The sequence below is a fragment of the Rhamphochromis sp. 'chilingali' genome (genome assembly GCF_963969265.1).
Source record: "Rhamphochromis sp. 'chilingali' genome assembly, chromosome: 2".
Taxonomy (NCBI): domain Eukaryota; kingdom Metazoa; phylum Chordata; class Actinopteri; order Cichliformes; family Cichlidae; genus Rhamphochromis; species Rhamphochromis sp. 'chilingali'.
In genome coordinates this window covers 53497007-53515881 of record NC_137930.1, presented here as the reverse complement: position 1 = coordinate 53515881, position 18875 = coordinate 53497007, and the positions used below count along the sequence as shown (strand labels likewise).

General features: G+C 40.4%; 1 protein-coding gene across 1 annotated transcript; it reads right to left on the bottom strand.

Moving 5' to 3' along the window:
• Positions 1–310: 310 nt before the first annotated feature.
• Positions 311–6194, bottom strand: LOC308388631 (G-protein coupled receptor 22-like). The gene is made up of 3 exons (XM_080869470.1): positions 5812–6194; positions 3541–4699; positions 311–2725 (listed from the first exon to the last, which is right to left on the bottom strand). The coding sequence occupies exon 3, from the start codon at positions 2719–2721 to the stop codon at positions 1423–1425; it is 1299 nt and encodes a 432-aa protein (XP_080725596.1). The 5' UTR covers positions 2722–2725; positions 3541–4699; positions 5812–6194; the 3' UTR covers positions 311–1422.
• Positions 6195–18875: the final 12681 nt, after the last annotated feature.

The following is an 18875-nucleotide window of genomic DNA, read 5'->3' as shown; positions in this document are numbered from 1 at the left end:
TTAAAGTGCACATCAAATGTATTAAGGTGACAGTATTTTTTTTTCCTGCAGATTTTTACTTCAGAAAATCTTCTGCAGCTGAATGAATAAATTATTCTGAGTTATTTAGGGCAAATGTGTCAACTAGACAAGTTGAGCCAAAAATACAAAGCTGGCTGCATCATAATCTATCAGCTGAAAAATACAAACACATTTACCGTCCTTTCTCTTTGATAAACAATCAAAGGCATGCACTACTGGTAGTTACACGCAAGCATGGAAGAAGAACTTCATTGTTGTGTATTGTAAACAAAATCTTTTATTTTCCTTCATGATATTTGCAGTGATCCTTTATTACAGTCACGGATTTGCTTATTTGGAAAGCATTGTCGTTTGGCTGTTGTTGTTAAGCACAGACAATTCGATAATACAACAATTTCCCTTCGGTTAAGAAACTTGTGTATTGAAACGTTATCTGTGGATTATTGTGCCATCGAAAATAAACACAATGCTTGCTGATCATTCATTCAGCGTGTTCAGCATGTGCTCGTCACTGTCACAGTCTCCTGTTCTGCCACAACACAATTCATCAAATGAAAATAAGGCAACTGTAGAATTTCCATTTGGCTCAAAGAGGTGACTGCTAATGCGAAACAGATTTTTCATAACATCTGTTTTTATGTCAGACGTGATGATGAGAACTGTGGCGTTCTGTTGCGTCTGAGAAATGTGATCTTGGTCTTTGTCGACTATAAAAGCGGTGTTTGTGAGCGGCAATCTCAAAGGGTTTTTTTTACACTTTTAGCTAAAGCAATAAAACATCCACAACTTCCAATACCTATGTTTCCACATTACATTTGACCTGTGTGTGTTTTGGTGTGGCTTCACGCTTATTGTCTCATTTAAGTGTGAGTGCTCTTTCTCGGCAATAAGGTCAGTGGTCACTGGTGATATCAGGGTCTGGTGTCAGAACGAGTTGCACAGTGATGAATGGGAGTAATCTCACAGCTGTTACACAGTCACAGACATTTTACTCGGGGGAGGGGAGAGTACGAGTGAACACAAAATTTATTATAAATATACATTTACATAACAATTTCTATGTCTTTGTCTCTCTCTCTCTGTCTATATATATATATATATATGTATATATATACTTTGTTTACCCTATTCTGTACATGTATTTGTATGTACACAATGTTATTTATGTTGCGACTGATACAAAAAGCCATGCAATATCTACAGTACAGTAGACAGTATATCTATGAAACCTAGTTTTGTTCTCAATAAATAGTAATAAATAATCTAACTCATGTTGTTGTATGTTCTACTGCCCATAACATTTACATTACTGCTTTGGATTAACGTTTTCCCTTTTTCGTCATGACCTGATGTCAGTTTTAGCTGCTTTGACTGTATTTGCTGATAAGATGATAAGTTCCTTCACTCCACATTCTCTGAAGATAGACATTTCAGTTGGGCGTCTTTGTCCTCAAACGTCACCTTTTTGTTCCTCTTTGGGTCAATCCAAGAGTTGTGAATAATAGCGTTATTGGGGGTAGGGTCCGCCTCAATTATTGACACCACTCGCTTCTTCATCTTGCTTTTCAAGACTTTCTGGAACTTCTGCCTTGTGAAGGCATAGAGTAGTGGGTGAAAGATAGTTGTCCCATAAGCCATGACCAGGAAGCCTAGTCGCAACTTGACCATCAGGTCACTGAGGCCCACGCTGAGGATTACTGTGTTTAGTACCGTGATGGGCGTCCAGCACAGCAAAAAAGTAGACACGATGAGGAGGGACATTCTGAAAACTCTCTTTTGGCGTTCTCGTCTTTCCCTGTGACGTTTAACTGCCCTGCGCAAGGCAATAATGACGGAGACGGAGGTTCGCATACCCAGCGTGGGATTACGGGTGCCACTGCTCTGCGAGCCGTCCGTGGTCTCTTGCTGTGTTGTCATGGTTGTCATGGACAGACGCTTTTTCCTGCGAGCTTTCTTCTTCTGTGAAGCATGGAAACGCGTACCAATGCGAATGTTGAGCGCTTGCAGGATCTTTGAGTAGGTGATTAGCATGACAATTGCAGTAAAGAAGAAAATAGGAATCTGAGCAAGCAAGTGGTAATAGAGGCCAAGTTCATTGTAGTACTGGTTAGTGGGGACCACGTTCTCCACCAGTGTCTGGTTCTGCTCTGTGTGGCCTTGAGCAAAGAAGCCCACCTCAATAAAGGGTACAAGGAAGCTAACAAAGGATAGCACCCAGATGGTGGCCAGCAGGGCCAGGGCACGACCCATGGTCAGGACTCTGTTGGCTGGTTTGACAGAGATGTCGTAACGATCAAGGGTGATGGCCAGTACATTAGCAGCAGTGGCAACACTAGCGAAGGAAACACAGGCTTCATGGAAGCAACAGACGAGGGCTGTGTCTCCTTCCAGGGAGAGTAGGACCACCACAATGGTGAGAGGGATGCAGCACACGCAAACCAGTACATCCAGCACATGGAGGTTCATAGTGACGATGTTACTGACGGAGCTAATGAGGTTTGACTTCATGCAGTAAAGGGCAAGCACAGTGAGGTTGGAGCTCAGGCCAAGCAGGATTTCTAGCATGAGGAAGCCTGTCAGGGAGACCTGAAAACTAACAGGATATAGGCTGGGGGTCGCCGGACTCATGGTGCCGCTGATGGGCTCAGTGTTGTCGGTGACCGTGACGTTGCTCATGGTGGCTTCTTTTTCAGGGCACATTATCCTGTGTGTAGGGAGTGAAAAAAAAAAAAAAAAATTATGAAGTGGAAAAGGAAATGACGGGTTTTTGTTTGTGCATCTCTGGGAAGTTCCATTTAACACTTATGTGATAACTCTTATCAGATGAAGTTATCCAGTAAGAAGGAAGCGTCAGCATTTAAATGAGAAATACCAAGAGCACACACTTAAATAGAGCAATGATTTTCTTTCCTGTTATGCCCTGAAGATTAGATTGTCTCACTACGTGATTGGCATGACTCCTTTGTAACTATACTGTCTCAGTGATCCTATTTCAGGCTGTTGCGTCTACACCGGAGTCATATCACAGACTGAATTCCAATGTTTTCATTTTCAAGATTGCTTGGTATATTGTTGTTTTGTCAAAACCTACTTGTGGCACAGTGTAGTTCTGAGCATCTACTGAATAACACTTTATAACACATTATATGTTCCTTAGTAACTAAACTAATCATTTTTCACAGCATTTTCTCCACTGCAAAATTATGAATTATAGTTTATAACAAGATGACTCTGCCAAACAGGGATGTTTACATTGTCAGACTTCCAGCTATTAGAGATGCACATTAAAATACTGAGTGTCCATTCAGGCTAATCAATGGATCAAAGAAAAAAAGCTGCTGGCATTTGGAAATGTCATAAAATTGTTGTTAGGAAGAAGAAAAATTATATCTTACTCTAGGATAAATCATAACAGCTTATTAGTGCATGCATTATTAAACTCATCTAGCCAACCCCAGTCAAATCTGAATATGGTTATTAGATGACATGGAGAACAACAAATGTTTCTGTAATATTTACCCTTGCCTCCAGCACTATCTGAACACCAGAGCGGTGTAATCAGGCCATAGAGTCCATGTTAGATCCACAGAGACGAGCATCGCATCCAAACATCGCTTGTAGAAAAGTGCTTCCGTTCAACTAGAGCGAGGCTTTTCCTTTTACTGCTAGTCCCTCCCAGAGAGGCCGAAAAACCCCAACTGTCTCACCAAAGATGTCAATGAGTTGTCACTTTTCTCCTTTCTGACCTTGTTGGCAAGAAAGCTAAGCAATTAGCCACCTGTATCCAGTGGATGCTGGGGAACATAGGCTGATGTCTTCTAGGCTGATTTTTTTTTTCTTCTCTCAGATCTCTGGTTTGATTTGGTAATGCTGAGATAACTGATAGATGAGCAGAGCAGGGATCAGATGTCTGAGCCACCTCCTGTTTATAGTCGCATGATATTCCCAGGCAGGAGAGTCACAGCCAACCAAGAAAACAAAGAAACGCAGACTCTCTTTCTCCAGTGCAGTGCTAAAATGTACTGCTCATAACATGAGCCTTTTTGCTTCTTTTGTATACAGTGAGAAAATAGCAGTCAGATATTTGTGTATAAGAAAATAGTTACATCCATATCCATGTCTGGTACTCCAAGAAGCGCAGTTGTCTGTCTGCCATGCAGATATTTCCGGTGCACACCACAGTAATGTCCCACATGTATTTGGGAGAGGTCAGAGTGTCCGGCCAGCATACAGGCCCATGCTTCCCCTGGGAGTACTAATGGAACAGGCCTTCAATCTCTACCTTTCTCATTAGTCTCTGTTCTCTTGGCTCCAGCTGCCATTGACTGAGCACAGATCTCCAGTTTGTCCCACGACATGCTTAAACCTAAATCACCGGAGATGGCATGACTGTAGCGTATGTGTATCCAGTCGCAATGACATATGTGAACACTGTCATTTGTGATTACCAGTATTTAAAGGTACTCAGGAGGGCTGGGGTGGGGTAGGGTGGGGGCTTGAATCTGCAATTCAGGCAAAGGTCATTATCGTGAGGTAGTGGATGTCAGTTCACCAGAGAGAGAAATTGCCTTTTAGATTTGTAAAGAGATCCCAGACAATAATTAGTCTTTAGGAGGCCGGATGTGTAAACGGTAACATCTACATGTCCTTCAGTTCCACACCTTTCATTCACAGTGACCTAAAGAGACAGAGAGAAAAAGAGAGAGGACAGGAAAATGGATAATAACGAGAATAAGATAAGGACAGAGAGGGAGTAGAAGGAGAAGAAAAGGGAAGTGTGGGGGACGAATTAGTGAAAGTAGACATATCCTCAATAGAGAGGCGACAAAGAAATTCTCATTAACAAAGCAGCAAGCCTCTGATGTCTTATCGTGTTCCTGTGCAGAACCTGATGCACTTGGTGAACGAGACAGTAGCACTAATAAAGGGATGCACAAAAGCCACGGAGTATTTTACATCTCATCGTTCTGTTTTGAGATTCAAGATTAACTGCAGCATTATCTTGTGATTCGTGTTATGCATGTACATATCAATAAAGGAAAATGCTTATTAGGATGCTACTTGTGCAGCAACAGTGTTGGTGACATTGCTGTTGTTGCATTCTCACCAACGGCACAGACTTGCTTAAAGCTTTGGTGGAGTGCGATCCGTTGGGAAACTTGCTACAGAGACATGGATGCCTCCTCGCATGCCCCGATATGTGATCCATATAATCTCTCTGGAAGAACACATCTGTCACTCTTCAAGGTTGCAAAAGTGAGATATGCCTTTACTTGTATACCAGAGTGCCATCATAAATGATCGTTCCTCTGTAGCACGTAAGACATACAGCACAATTTTAAGGTGAACAACCAAGATTTCATGTTTAGTTTCTTATATCACAGAGCATAGGGCATGTGCTTGTTTGTAAGTAGGTGTGTAGCAGTAAGACACAAGTGTGCCCACAGTGGAATACACGTACATTGCAGTGGATAAAATTGAAAAAAGAAGAAAAAGCCTTTTAGACAATTAGCTTCCTTGAATTGCCCATTAAAAACCAGAATTGGTTTTATTTAGCTACTAATTGGTTTAAGCAAAACCAAATGTTTCTCAATTAAAGTCCTCCAAAAACACATCATGACTGAAACTGTTCAGGAAATTATATTTGCGATTTCTAATCCTTCACAATTGTTCTAACAGAGATGTTTGGTCCTTCATTAATCTTTGCTGCCATATACTCTCTGCTCGGCTTAGCGCTGTAGATCAAAGCAATAAGTATAGAGTGCCCCATCACAGCACAGCAAAGCTCACCATGCAGAGTAAACACAGATGCTCCTGAGCTGGTCTGTTCACCACGCTGTCCCCTGTCCTTCCACCTCTGCAACAATTCGGTGCGACTGACAGAAGCTGATGTTTTTCTCTTGCACTTCTCCCAGCAGGAATCCAGGACTGAATAGTGATGAACATACAAGGATCACACAACTGACAGATGTTCTTTCCTTCCTGAGTACCAGACAGAAGAAGTCCAGAAAGATGAGTCTTGACATGGATGTTGGTGGGATTCCCCTTTTTTCCCTCTTTTACCCATTTTACTTTCATCCATCCATGCGCACTGTGAAAACTCCTTTAGCCACCCAACTCTCTGTTGTGATCGCTCCTTCTGTCAGGATAGGAGTGCAAACCATCACACTCCTGGTATCTCTCTCCTGCTCTGCTCCCCTCTTTCTCCCTCACTCCCTCGATCCCTCCCTCTCTCTCTCTCTCTCTCTCTTACTGCGGAGGTTTGCAGTGCTCTCCCCGTCCTGATTGGTCTTCTGTAATAGGCTTAACTCTTTCCTCTCTGGCAAGGGGAGGTATTTCCTTTTGTTCTGATGCTCTCCTCTTTCCCTGTCAGTGATTGTAGCATTCCATGTGAGCCTGTAGTGAACAGCGTGGGATTAAAAAAAAAAAAACTACTACACTTATGCACAGGGACTTTAGATGTCACTGCGCTAATCACACATCCTGCTTCAAAAGCAACCGGGCAGACTTTCGAAGCAAAAACAGGGGTAATGCATCCAGGATGATGTATTAATTAGCTCTGTCACAATATAATGAACAAATAATGCGTTTGTAGACCGTGGAAGGAATGATGAGGATGGAGAGCCAGAAGAGAGAACCAATATTTCAGCATTGATTTTTGTGCACAGGTCTAATTTTGCATGTGCAAGTGAGCATGAGAGACAGCAAAGCTGATAGAGAAGAGGTCAATTCTACGTGGGGGGGGAATGGATAATGCAGGAAAGGTAGAATTCAGAAACAGGAGATAGAGTATTGTGGGCTCTGATTGATAGTTTCAATTAAGTTACTTTGTCAGATCAGTGAGAGGTTGACCACCCTCTGTTTCTTTTTCAAGTCTCATTTGTCAGGTGCAGTTATTGTCAGAGGGCATCCTGGTACCTGACAGCCTGCAGTAAAGAAGATGATGCCAACTGTCATTCTGGCATAGTGACTTGAAAAGAGCAATTAGCCCACACTTAGATTCAAAATTAGACCTTTACAAATGCGTTCAGGAGAAGAAAATCTGGGAATGCGCAACATATCCAACCTTGAAGTCAATGAGTGATGGTGAAAAAAGAAATCTGTGGTGGTCAAAAGCTCACCAAAACTGGGCAGCTGAAGATGAAAAATACACCTAAAATTAATAAAGTGATTGTTTGCAAAAGCTTTAATTTGCAGTTTCAACCTGCCTTATATCAGCAGTCCATGTTTGTGGTTGTGTGCGATGGTGTGGGAAATGTTTTCTTCACTCACTTTAGGCCCCTAAAACCAGTCAATGAATATGTAAATGCTTATCTCGGTATCACTGCTGAATATGTGTCTTAATAGCCCCCTGTTTTCCATCTTCTAATGGCTACTCCTGTCGTGTTATTACACTATATCACAATCCAAAAGTTGTGTTAATATAGTTTTGTCAATATAACATTGGAGACAGTAGCCTATTAGGCATGTGCTCTGAAGATCCAGATTCAGAATCTTGGATGTTGTAGAATTGAGACATTTTTAGGATGAATGTGTATCTAACACATCGGCAGAAGTGACATAATGCAATAATTTTAACATGGACTCAGGAACATTTCCAGCATCCAGCGTTGAGAGCTAAAGGAGAAAGAGGGGTTGGTAAGTGCTCAGTAAGTGTAGTAATTGCACGTTATCATCTGCCACCTACTTTGCAAGGCATTTAGAGTTTTTTGTATCAAAGGTCTAAATAAGACTATGAATTACAGCACCCAGTTTCAAATAAATCAGTCACTCTATCAAGTATACATCCATGCATCTTCTTCTCCTTTTATGTCAATATTTCACTAGCTTGAGCACTTCAAAAGTGAGGATTTTCTGATTGCTCAATTTCAAATTTACATTGTTGTTCATCGATTCGGTTTGAAAACCACAAGTGTGAAAAGGTAACTTGTGATGACAGTTTTTTTTTTTATATTTTATGACATTAGATTGGGTAAACTTTTATAGCCAACTATTTGTAAAGAATTATTTTTGCCAATGTAATGCGGTGCCTCTTTCATTTTTATTCTGTTCTTCTGCTAGAGCTGAAAAAGAGTTGTACACCGATGGAAATACGTAATCTGTAGAACTGGTAGTGCCACATAGACCTGGCGTTGTATGGTAACAAACCAGTTGAGATATGGGAAGTCTTTTCTGAGCTAATAAGCTTGCAGCTCAGGCAGTTATGTGTTTCTACTTTTTCTCTAACAGATTCACACGCTGATTAAACACGTTTAGTAGAATTTGTCATTCATTTGATCATTTACAGGATGCATGGCAATCTGTTAGATTCCATTAGCAAGAAACAAAAATAAACTCTAGTGGATGATTCTGTATCTTCCTCTATGAGTGTTACAGTGCACACTTCTACCAAAATATATGCGGGGCTGACGGACACCGGTTGAAATTAGTTTTTCACATATTGCTGAACTCTAGTTGAAAGTGAGGTGGTGAGCTTTGCAGCGGGTTTAATGGAATCAACTGCTTGACACTGTACCAATGCCAGCTCCTTCAGTGTAAACCAAATTGGAAGTCAAGGGGAAAACAGTTTCACCATCACTATCACTGAATCATGTGTTTTCTCGCAAAAAATCCATAGAGTGATAGCTGTGAAAAGGTAGCTGCAAATAAAAATGCATTCTCAAAGCTATCAATAGAAAGGATAAGGTTAGTATTTCATTTCCATGAATATTTCATTGAGCTTTTTCGCTCCATCTCATATACTCTACTGTCTGATATTCACTGCAGTTTTATTATTTAGTCTCTGCGTGCCTGTAGATGTCCACGGATATGCTGTATGCATGTTTTTGTACATATTCAAATGTGTGAATATCTTCGCCTATGCAAGATCCTCCTTGTCACAGAATGTGTGATGTGTCTGTGAAGAGGACCCTCTCTGGCCTTAGCCCATCAGATGAAGCAGATGCAGATTTGCCAGACAGGGGCTGTCTTATAACAAGTGTACAATTTGCATGCCAAACATCAGCAGGCAATCATGCATTACAGGGAGGGAGCAATATGGGCCAGAGAAACCTACCGCATTCACTTTTATCTCTGTCTTGCAGCATGCATTGTGCAGGACACAATTTGGTGCCACTGTGATTTGTCCCAGAACGAAACTGCTCTCACCTGATCTATGGAAACTGCCCTTTTAACAAAGCCCGAGGAGCTCCTGCTTTAGCCTCATGCGAACATGTGCGGTCATTTGGAAAAGGAGAAAGGAAAATGATGTCTCCTAAGCTGCTCCTGTATTTGCTTTTCTTGTTGTAGGAAATTCTTCCCAGCTATGGCTTAAATCCCTCATTTGCCTATTCATCGCTAATCAGTCATTGCTTTCGAGAGAAATCAAATGCCAAACTCTTATTTTTACTCTTAGGATCAACGAGGGCTGAATGATGAGCTAGTCTAAATAACCACTGTGTTGTGCAATCAGCACTTAGAGTGAAAAATTAAACTGGCAAAATGAGAGTTGTTAGCTTCATGAAGGTCGATCTTTCATGGAATAATGAGGAGGATTAAATGACTTTGTGAACATAAAAAGCTTGAAAGAGTGGAGTGTCTTGCTGGAGTCATGAAAACCATATGTCCTAAAAATGAGAGATCATGAAGCTGTCAAAAGATTTGGAAGCAATTGAGAACACAGACAAATACTTTCTATGGTATTAAAAGAACAGCTGCAAAAAGCTCATCTTGAGCAGCAAAGTGGCATCAGCAGGAAACTCAAACCAGCATTTTGGGTACTTGTAACCAAAACCCAGACAGAGAAACATTTGCAGTGAATTGCCACTCAGCCCTAACAAGACTACAACATCAGAAAGGAGGTGGTGGACAGATGATCTTGCTGGAATATTGACCAGTGAAATGAAAATATCTCATTAGAATCTCTTCTATGGTGTGAAAAGAAGATATCTTCCAGAATAGTATTATCATCATGCAGGGACAACACACCATCCCATGCTGCACAAAAAAGACTTCTTGGTTGCTATGGAAATAAAAAGAGAAAGAAATTCATGGTGTGGCATCATCCCCTGACCTAAACCCTGATGAAAACCTATCTATTTAAGAAGGATGAGGGAAGGTATAAGCATGCCTTGAAGCAGTAGTGGCAGAAACCATACATGGACTTAAAGTTGAAAGGATTAGAGAGCTCGTAAACTGATAACAAAAAAGGGCCTTTGTATGACTCTGTTCTGTTCATGACACAAACACAACACATATCTGTTTGGCATCTGTTACGACCTGCTGAATGGTTTTAAACTTTATTCTGCATTGTAATTTGGTCCAATGTATTTTGTTCTTTTCAAAAATGTGTTAGATTGTAAACAGTTGAGCACAATCTGATAGCGTTATGTTCTTGTTCTGTCACTTTGTGCTGTGGGCTTGTTTCCATCCTCAGAGAGGAATTTGAAAGATTATCAAACAAGACTTGAATACTCCAAATTTGTTCATGTTAAAAAAAAAATATTGTATTAGATTTTTTTTTTCATATGCTCTAACTTGATTTGTCCAGCCACCTATCCCACACAGTGATATAAGTTTTTGAAAGTTTCCACATGTACTTCTGAGCGTTTTCTCCAGTGAATTATCAGAAAACAGGTAAATTATCCAGGGTAAAAACTATATATTTTTTCTTTTACTCAACATACCGTATTTTTCAGGCTATAAGGTGCACTTAAAAGCCTTTAATTTCCTCAAAAATCGACAGCGCCATATAATCCGGTGCGCCTTATGTATGAATTCTGGTTGTGCTTACTGACCTCAAACCGATTTTATGTGGTACACGGTGCTCAAAAATCTGTCAAAAAATGTTTCAGTATGACTTTGGTAAACTATGAAGCCACACCGCTTGATGGATTGTTGTAGCATTACGGCTGCCGGAGTCAGGAGCCTCGCAGAGTAATCTGGGTCCAAAACTCTGTCTGTTTCAGGTCACAAAGTCAAACAAACACTGCAGCATCACTGAGAGTTAAAAACTGTCTAAATTCTTTAATCCTTAATAAAATGAGTGTGAGGGTGTAACAATTAAGTTTAACATCCAGGCATCCATGAAAACAGAATTTATTAAATTCAATTTAGAAGTTAGCAGGAAGTTAGCTCGCTAGTTTCCACCTAAGCATGATATAGCATGTTCTGACTGAGAGATTTCTGAAAAAATTAAAACATACAGCTCTGCTATCACTTCCAACATAAACAAAGACAGAAAACTAAACAGCAGTGTCGTTTGTAGGGTTACCGAAGTTGGGCTAGCTGGTATATAATGATGTGCTACGTGATCGCTAGCGATACAGCTATGTTAGCATAACATAAACACAGTAAAGCTGGATGATAAATGCTAACTTTTTTCCACTCAATAAAAGTTAACGCGAGGGTCCCCAATGGTTAGAGACAAATGCAATCGCATGGCAGGATGCTGTAAACGGACCAAACTTCAGTCAGGAGAACAACTGAGATAATCCATCCACAATACAAGGTTAGTCATTAATATACTGCAAAAACATGGGAACAGAGCAACTGCAAGAGAATTCAACATTAACGAATCAATGGTACAGAAGTGGAGGAAGCAAGAAGACTGAGTTGAGTAAAGTTTGACTTATCTGACTGTTTATATGGTAATCAAAATTAATGCAGAGTTGATATTTAAGCTATGAAATTTCTCATTATATTGATGCTTAATAGTTTATTCTCGAAAAATCAGCCTGTATTAAAAACTTTGACTTTAGATTATAACAGCTGGAGATGATATATGATTGAATTACTGTAACTTGGAAAATTTCTACAGTATGAAGGTAATATTACGCATGACTTCATAAAATATGCTAAAATGATTCAAACATTTAAAGTAATGCATAATCTCTGAGAGATTATAAAACATACTGACCTTAACCTTCAGTGAATAATACATTTACACTTAGAATGTAACAGTAAACATTGTACTTTCATACGGTGCTCAAAACAATTAAATGAGCACTTTTTAATCAGAGTATAGCATCAAGTCAATTAACTTATAGGATATTGATCTGGTCAGTCAAATAGCAGAGGGGGGTGTTAGTTAATCAGCTGCTTTGGTGTTAATGAAATTAACAACAGGTGCACCAGAGGGGTAATCAGGAGGCAACTCCCAAAACAGGAATAGCTTTATAGTTGGAGGCCACTGAAAGGGCTGTAGAAGGTCTTTTAAAGATCAGATACAAACCTCTTTAGGCTAGACAACAGCACCCTGGCTGCCATTAGGTATTAGGATGACATCCTTGGACCCATTGTTAGAACCTTAGTGCAGTGGAGTGGGTCCTGGATTCTCAACAATGCCCGGCCTCATGTGGCCGTCCATCAAGGCAATTCATGGAGGATGAAGGAATTGATAGCAGGGACCAGCCCTCACACTAAATCTAATAAAACACCTCTGGGACATTATGTTTGCGTTCATCCGACTCCAACAAGTTGAATCTCAGACTGTCCAGGAGCTCAGTAATGCTCTGGCCCAGATCTGGCAGGAGATCCCCTAGGACACCATCCGTCATCTCATTAGGAGCATGCTCCGGTATTGTCAGGCATGCATACAAGCATTTTTTTATTTTTTTATTTTTTACATTTCAGTGTTGCCTTTGAATTCAGCCCTCTGTAGGATGATAATCTTTATTTCCATCAAACAGTTTGGCATCCTTTCATTCTTAAATCATTACCCAGTCCACACCAGTATAGATACTCATTATGATTTCTTTTTCCCATTGAGATGTGATGTGTTTTTCAAAGTGTTTTTTTAAATTTTTGGAGCAGTGTTATGTTTACATGATGATCATGATCATCCCTTCGGAAAGATGACTTCGTATACATGTTTTCCATCCCTTCCTAACGAGCAAAGATACCCAGTGTTGCTGTGGCCTTCAGAGTCTAATGATCTTTGTTGTCTGTGTGTTTCAAACAAGGATTTCCTTCTGTGGTGGGTCTCCGATGGCTAGTGAGCACAGAAATTTGGATTTGTATTAGTAGTTAGTCAGAAAGCCAAAGGCACCGACAACATTCGGGCACTGGCAGTGTCACTTAGTGTTATGTTTTCTAATGTTACTATGTTCTATGTAGAGCAAGCTGCTTAAAAATGTCCCTACAGGGATTAATAAAGTTGTTTGAATTCTTTTTTGTTGTTGTTGTTTTTTGTAATAATACTAACACAATAAAAACAGACACAAAGACGTGTGCAGACCGACTTCAAGCCTCTGGGGCTGAGATGTCCTTTGCACAAAGCATGCTTGAAAAATAATCAATTTGTCCTGATGTGTATTCAAAGCATGGACTATTCAAAAAAAATCCCCCAAACCAGTTACTAAATAGTCAATGACAACAAATTGGTTACTGAAGTCCTTTAACTGCTTGCTCATATAGAGTGGCTGTTTAAGAAAAAAGCCATATTTCCCAAGGGCAGCAGCTTGGCCTGATGAAACGCTGAGATGACAAGCACTGTGTTGCTCTGATGGCCGCCTGCCTGTAGGGAGTAGCCTGAACGTGTGCATCTGCGTGTTTATCTGCAGAATGTGTGTGGTTTGCCTGTACGTGCTTCCCCCAAGATTCAGGCTCTCACTGCACTCGTACCTCCCTGTGAGCGTGTGGGGGTCCCGCATGCATCGCCTTGCGTTCCCACGCCTTGGTCAACTCTCTTTGACATTGCTAACGTAAACAGATGTTATGCTGCAACAGGAAATGGACTTCTGAGGGGCTGATGGAAAAAAAGCTGTTATTCTCAGTGACAGAGAACAGTGACGAGGTCACAGTTCAGCAGAAAAAAAGCAAGGAATGTCTCCCAGGCGTCAGCATTTGCGGAGCCTATTGGGGATTGAAGAAACTCGATGGACAATCGCCAATTTCTTGCTCAAAGTTAAACAGTTGACCTCACCTAGTTACAACTTTATGGTTATAGCCCTACTGACCTGCTGCATCATCAGGACTGCAAATCACAGGCAGAGTACCAAGGTCATATCTAAGCACAGCAGGGAAGGACAGGTGATTGACTATGACAGAGAGAGACACAAAATGACAGAGTGAGAGAGAGAGGAAGACAAAGATTACATAATGGTGGCACCTGTATATTCAACTGTTGAGTAATAGCTGTAAAAAAAAAATTAAATAAAAAAGATTAAATCACAGCTTTTATTGAAGCTCTTCATTTAGCGCCACAGTATAACACAAGCCAGAACAATAAAACTGTTCAATAACTGGGAAAAGACACGCTTTCACTACCCATAAGATTCAGACTCGTGTTCACCTGTTCGTCATCAATCTCAAGGAGGATGTGAGAACGATTTTCCTTTCACCTTTTCCAAAGGTACACTTGGACCGAGGCCAAAGAGGACTGCTCGGTGGTCAAGCCCCAAGCAAAAAACACCAAGGACGTTGGAATTTACTTTTATCCTTTTCTTCTCTTCTTCTCTCCTTCAACTCTGTCTCTTCAAAATTGTTTTCTCAATTACATTTACTGTAAGTGCCTCATAAATAAAATCTACTGTCTGCAGGGAAGGGTTCCAATATTACACCTTGTAGACACAGGCAGTATAGCACAAGCCTTTTTGCTGTGCTTCTCTCCCTTGAATTTTTTTTTGCTTCTGCCCTTTCTTGTGCCTTTGCATACTTTCCTCTTTCTCACTTTCCTTAGTAGGGCCTAACGATAATTAGACACTGCTAGCTTTTGCCTTGTGCCTAGTCACCGCTTGTCATTGAGGCCACTCTTGTCAGCGGTTCGCCACTAATGGCCTACTCCCTTGGCTCTGTCAGCCAGGATGTGCCCATCTTCTTCACCTGCTACCAATAAGGCCTGCCTCAAGCCACTGTTGCACAAAGACCAGAGCCTTTGTGTCTGCATATGCCACAGCATTTGGGGATCTTCACAGCATCTCGGCTCCTCCTTAGACTCAGTTCATAATCCACATGCCAATTCGAACGCCTCAGCAGGGATGGTATCGTGGCTGCATGTCCGCTCGTCTGGTGAAAGCAAAGAAGCAAGTCAGTGAAGCTGGTGAAGGCTACTATCAATCATATAAAAGTAAGGAATTAAAATTGACCTAACCTCTAATCCATAAGACAAGATGTAAAGGGTCTCAATGTGTGCAAAAAAAAAAAAAAGCATGAAGACAGCTCTCACTCCTACTTCTTGACTGTGTGAATGGGATGAAATAGATGTCAATTATATATAATTAGGGTAAAATTCAGCACTAGGCTGCTCATCTTCCGCTGCTTACTGCAAAGACGACGTTAGCTGTGAATTGAGTTCTTTATTTTATTTTGGGATGGATGGATCTCGACCTCTGACGGGTGTGGCGTGGACGATTTATCTTGCACAGAATTACTGCAGTGTCACTGCAGAGTATTTAGCCTTTTCAGAGCATCAGTGACACCAGGTGCATTTCAGTCCAGTCTCCCATGTTTCACTGAGATGACTGCTGCTTAGGAGTGTGACAGTCTGCGTGGGTGGCAGCTGTAGGGTATGGGCCCTGTCTGTGTGCATACTGGGCTCCTGCCCTTGATTGTCTGGCACAGGGTCAAGGTAAGAGGGCTGGTCAGTACTGTCTGCACTTCTCACTGCACGTAGTTTAATAACACTCAGATGTGTGTGACTGAAGTGTTTTTGCTCGTAGGTGTCCGGTCTGTTCTTTTAAGGTGCTATTAATTTTGATGCTGTTTTTTTTTCTTCCTATGTTTTGCTATTAGTCATGTTAAAGTAGACTGCCAAAATATTTCTATATACTCAGTACATCATTACATGACATAGTGACTGACTCATCCGCTTGCACTCTAACATGCACATCCTGTTTCGTGCGCTTAATTGTAGTCTGTGATCAAACAGTTTCATCCGGTAGTGTCACAGGAAATTGTGCACTAGTTCATTCAAAAAGTAGGAAGAACCTAGAATATTATTCACACATCTCTGTGGGGTTTATTATTTAGCTATCATTTTCCATTAAGAGATTTTTGCCTCCACTATGAATAAGTCTTGCTGTCTGCATGGAGGAAGCTTACTCATCTCAGCAGAATGCAAATTGATCGTACTTTATCCAGGCAGAAATCCAGGGAGGGTGACTTGGGAATTTAATTGAGTGGGTGATGGTGTAAAATAGCGGTGGGTGAAATTACTGTCACTTTAAAAAAACAAAAAAATACAAGAAAACAAAGAATCTATCTATCTATCTATCTATCTATCTATCTATCTATCTATCTATCTATCTATCTATCTATCTATCTATCTATCTATCTATCTATCTATCTATCTATCTATCTATCTATCTATCTATCTATCTATCTATCTATCTATCTATCTATCTATCTATCTATCTTAGTGATTCTAGGTAAATGGCACTCCAGCAGGGGTCCTTCTTACAGTCACTGTATCTATTGCCCTAGTAATATTATTTTTTGCTCTTTTTATAAACTAGCAAGGTAGGCTGAGCCTGAATATGCAGGTCATATTATTTTAATGGAAAGAAAAAGTAAGTGACATCACTTGCATATAAATACTAGGGTTTATTGTCTTATTACCCTCTCCATTTACAGTTTTTCTCAGTCGCTTTGGTGCGTTCCTCAGAACACCATTAACATTTGCACAGCAGTTAGTGCATTTCCCAAAACAATTAGTGCAAACTGCAAAACCTAGTGGATAGCCTGCAAAAGCACGTCACATGCACAGAATTGATTATCCATACCTCAAAAGCAAGTATCCATGTCAACGAAACAGTCAGTGCCATCAAAATGAAAAGTCTTGACACCATCTTTATGAACAAGATAGTCAAATGGCATTGTCATGTTTCCACTATGACAGTTTATAATTTCAGTGTTTCCCATTGCAAAAACAATTGGTGACACCTGAAAATGCTGACAACAGCACTATGGCCTACCTGTACAGCCATCTGAAATGTGCAGTAAAGTCACTGTAGATGTTATGGGAGTCTTGGGAGTAACTAAGACACTGAATACGTACGTTTCACATTTCCATTGTGTAGAAGTGTTTGTAATCCTACAGAATTGTGCAAAAGAAAAATATGCTACAGTCACTTGTTCACTGTAGAATACATGTAAACATAAAATCACCCATTTGGTAGAGCCTCCTCATGAGTGACAGCTGTAATTCACCTGAGATCAATTGTTCAATTTCGGAGACATTTCCAGGAACAATGATACAGAAAGGTATAGGATTTGCTTGACAGATGGCCAATATTTGGCATGTGATAACTAGTTCAACAATTTTGTGTGTGATGACTTAAGCAATGGATGTATGACTATTAGTTTTATTGGGAATGACTATTCAGCATCCATAGGTATGATTACTTTTGACTGACATGACATAAGCAAATGGAAATGTCAGAAAGCAGCAGGGAAATGTATGGAAGCAACTGATTCATGTCCAAAATCATTTGCAGTTTGTTCAGAGAGAGGAGAAATTGCTACTATGATGTGCACAAATGACTGAGTGTTGTGGAGGTTGAACTAATAGTTATGAGAATTTCAATTCTGATCTGAGAAACGCACCAAAGCGACTGAGAAAAACTGTAAAATGATTTCAGATAGCATTTGAAACAAAATCCAGTTATTGTGGAATGTGTGAGTAACACACACTTACATGTTTCAGATCCATCAAACACATTTTAATAATAGACAATGGTAACCTAAATAAATACGAAATGTAGTGTTTAAATCATGTTTTCATGTATTAAAGGGAAAAAGCTACTATGACCTACCACCCCTGTGTGAAAAATTCATTGTTCACTAAAGCTAGTAACTGGTTGTCTCACACTTGGCATCGAGAACTGCAATCAAGCATTTGCAATAACTGGCAATGAGTCTTTCACATCACTGTGGAGAAATTTTGGCCCACTCTCCTTTGCAGAATTGTTGTAATTCAGTGATATTGGAGGGTTTGAGCATGTTTATTGTCATGCCAAAGCAGCTTAATTGGATTTAAATCCATACTTCATTTTATTTATTTATGTATTTATTTGAGCCATTCAAAAGTGGACTTGCTGGTATGTTTCAGATCATTGTCCTGCTGTAGAACCCGAGTCTGGTTGACCTTCAAAGCAAAAACTGATTCCTTCAGTGTTTTTTTTTAGAGAGCAGAATTCATGGTTCCATCATTTACACTGAGCATCCAGGTCCTGAAGCAGCAAAGCAGCCCCAGACCATCACACTACTGCCACCATGTTTGACTGTTGCTATGATGTTCTTTTTATGAAGTGCTGTGTTACTTTTATGCTAGATGTAACTGAAATCAAATTGTCCAAAAGTTCAGATTTTGTTCCAACAGTCCACAGAACATTTATCCAAATGTTTTGGGGATCATTTGATGTGTTTTGGGAAATGTGAGACAAGAAGTGGTTTTGACCTCAGAGCTCTCCCTTTTTGCACAGTTTCTTTCTTATTGTTGAATCATGAACACGACATCAACTGAGCCTAGTGGGGGCTGCAGTTCTTTCGATGTTTTTCTGAGATCTTCTGTGACCTACTGGGTGTTATAATCATGCAGCACCTTCTTAGCGCCCCTAACAGCAACCACCAAACTCCTAGAACCACTCAGGGAATCTACATTTTACCCCTGTGACCAGTGATTGTGTCACTTTTAAATGTGGCAGACAACTCTCAAGCAATGTGCACATGTTGTCACACAAAAAACCCTTAAGCTAACAGTACGGTGATGATAGCTCTAAAACTGATTCTGCGACTGTGTGGATCTAGAGCGAGGTTCTTGGCGGCATCTAAAGTTTGGATGTGATAAGCCAAGAAGGCGCAGGGCTTGCAAACAGGCTGTTTAGTGGGCCCTGTAAAAAGAGCTTCGTATCATTAAACAGACAGATTAGATTTTC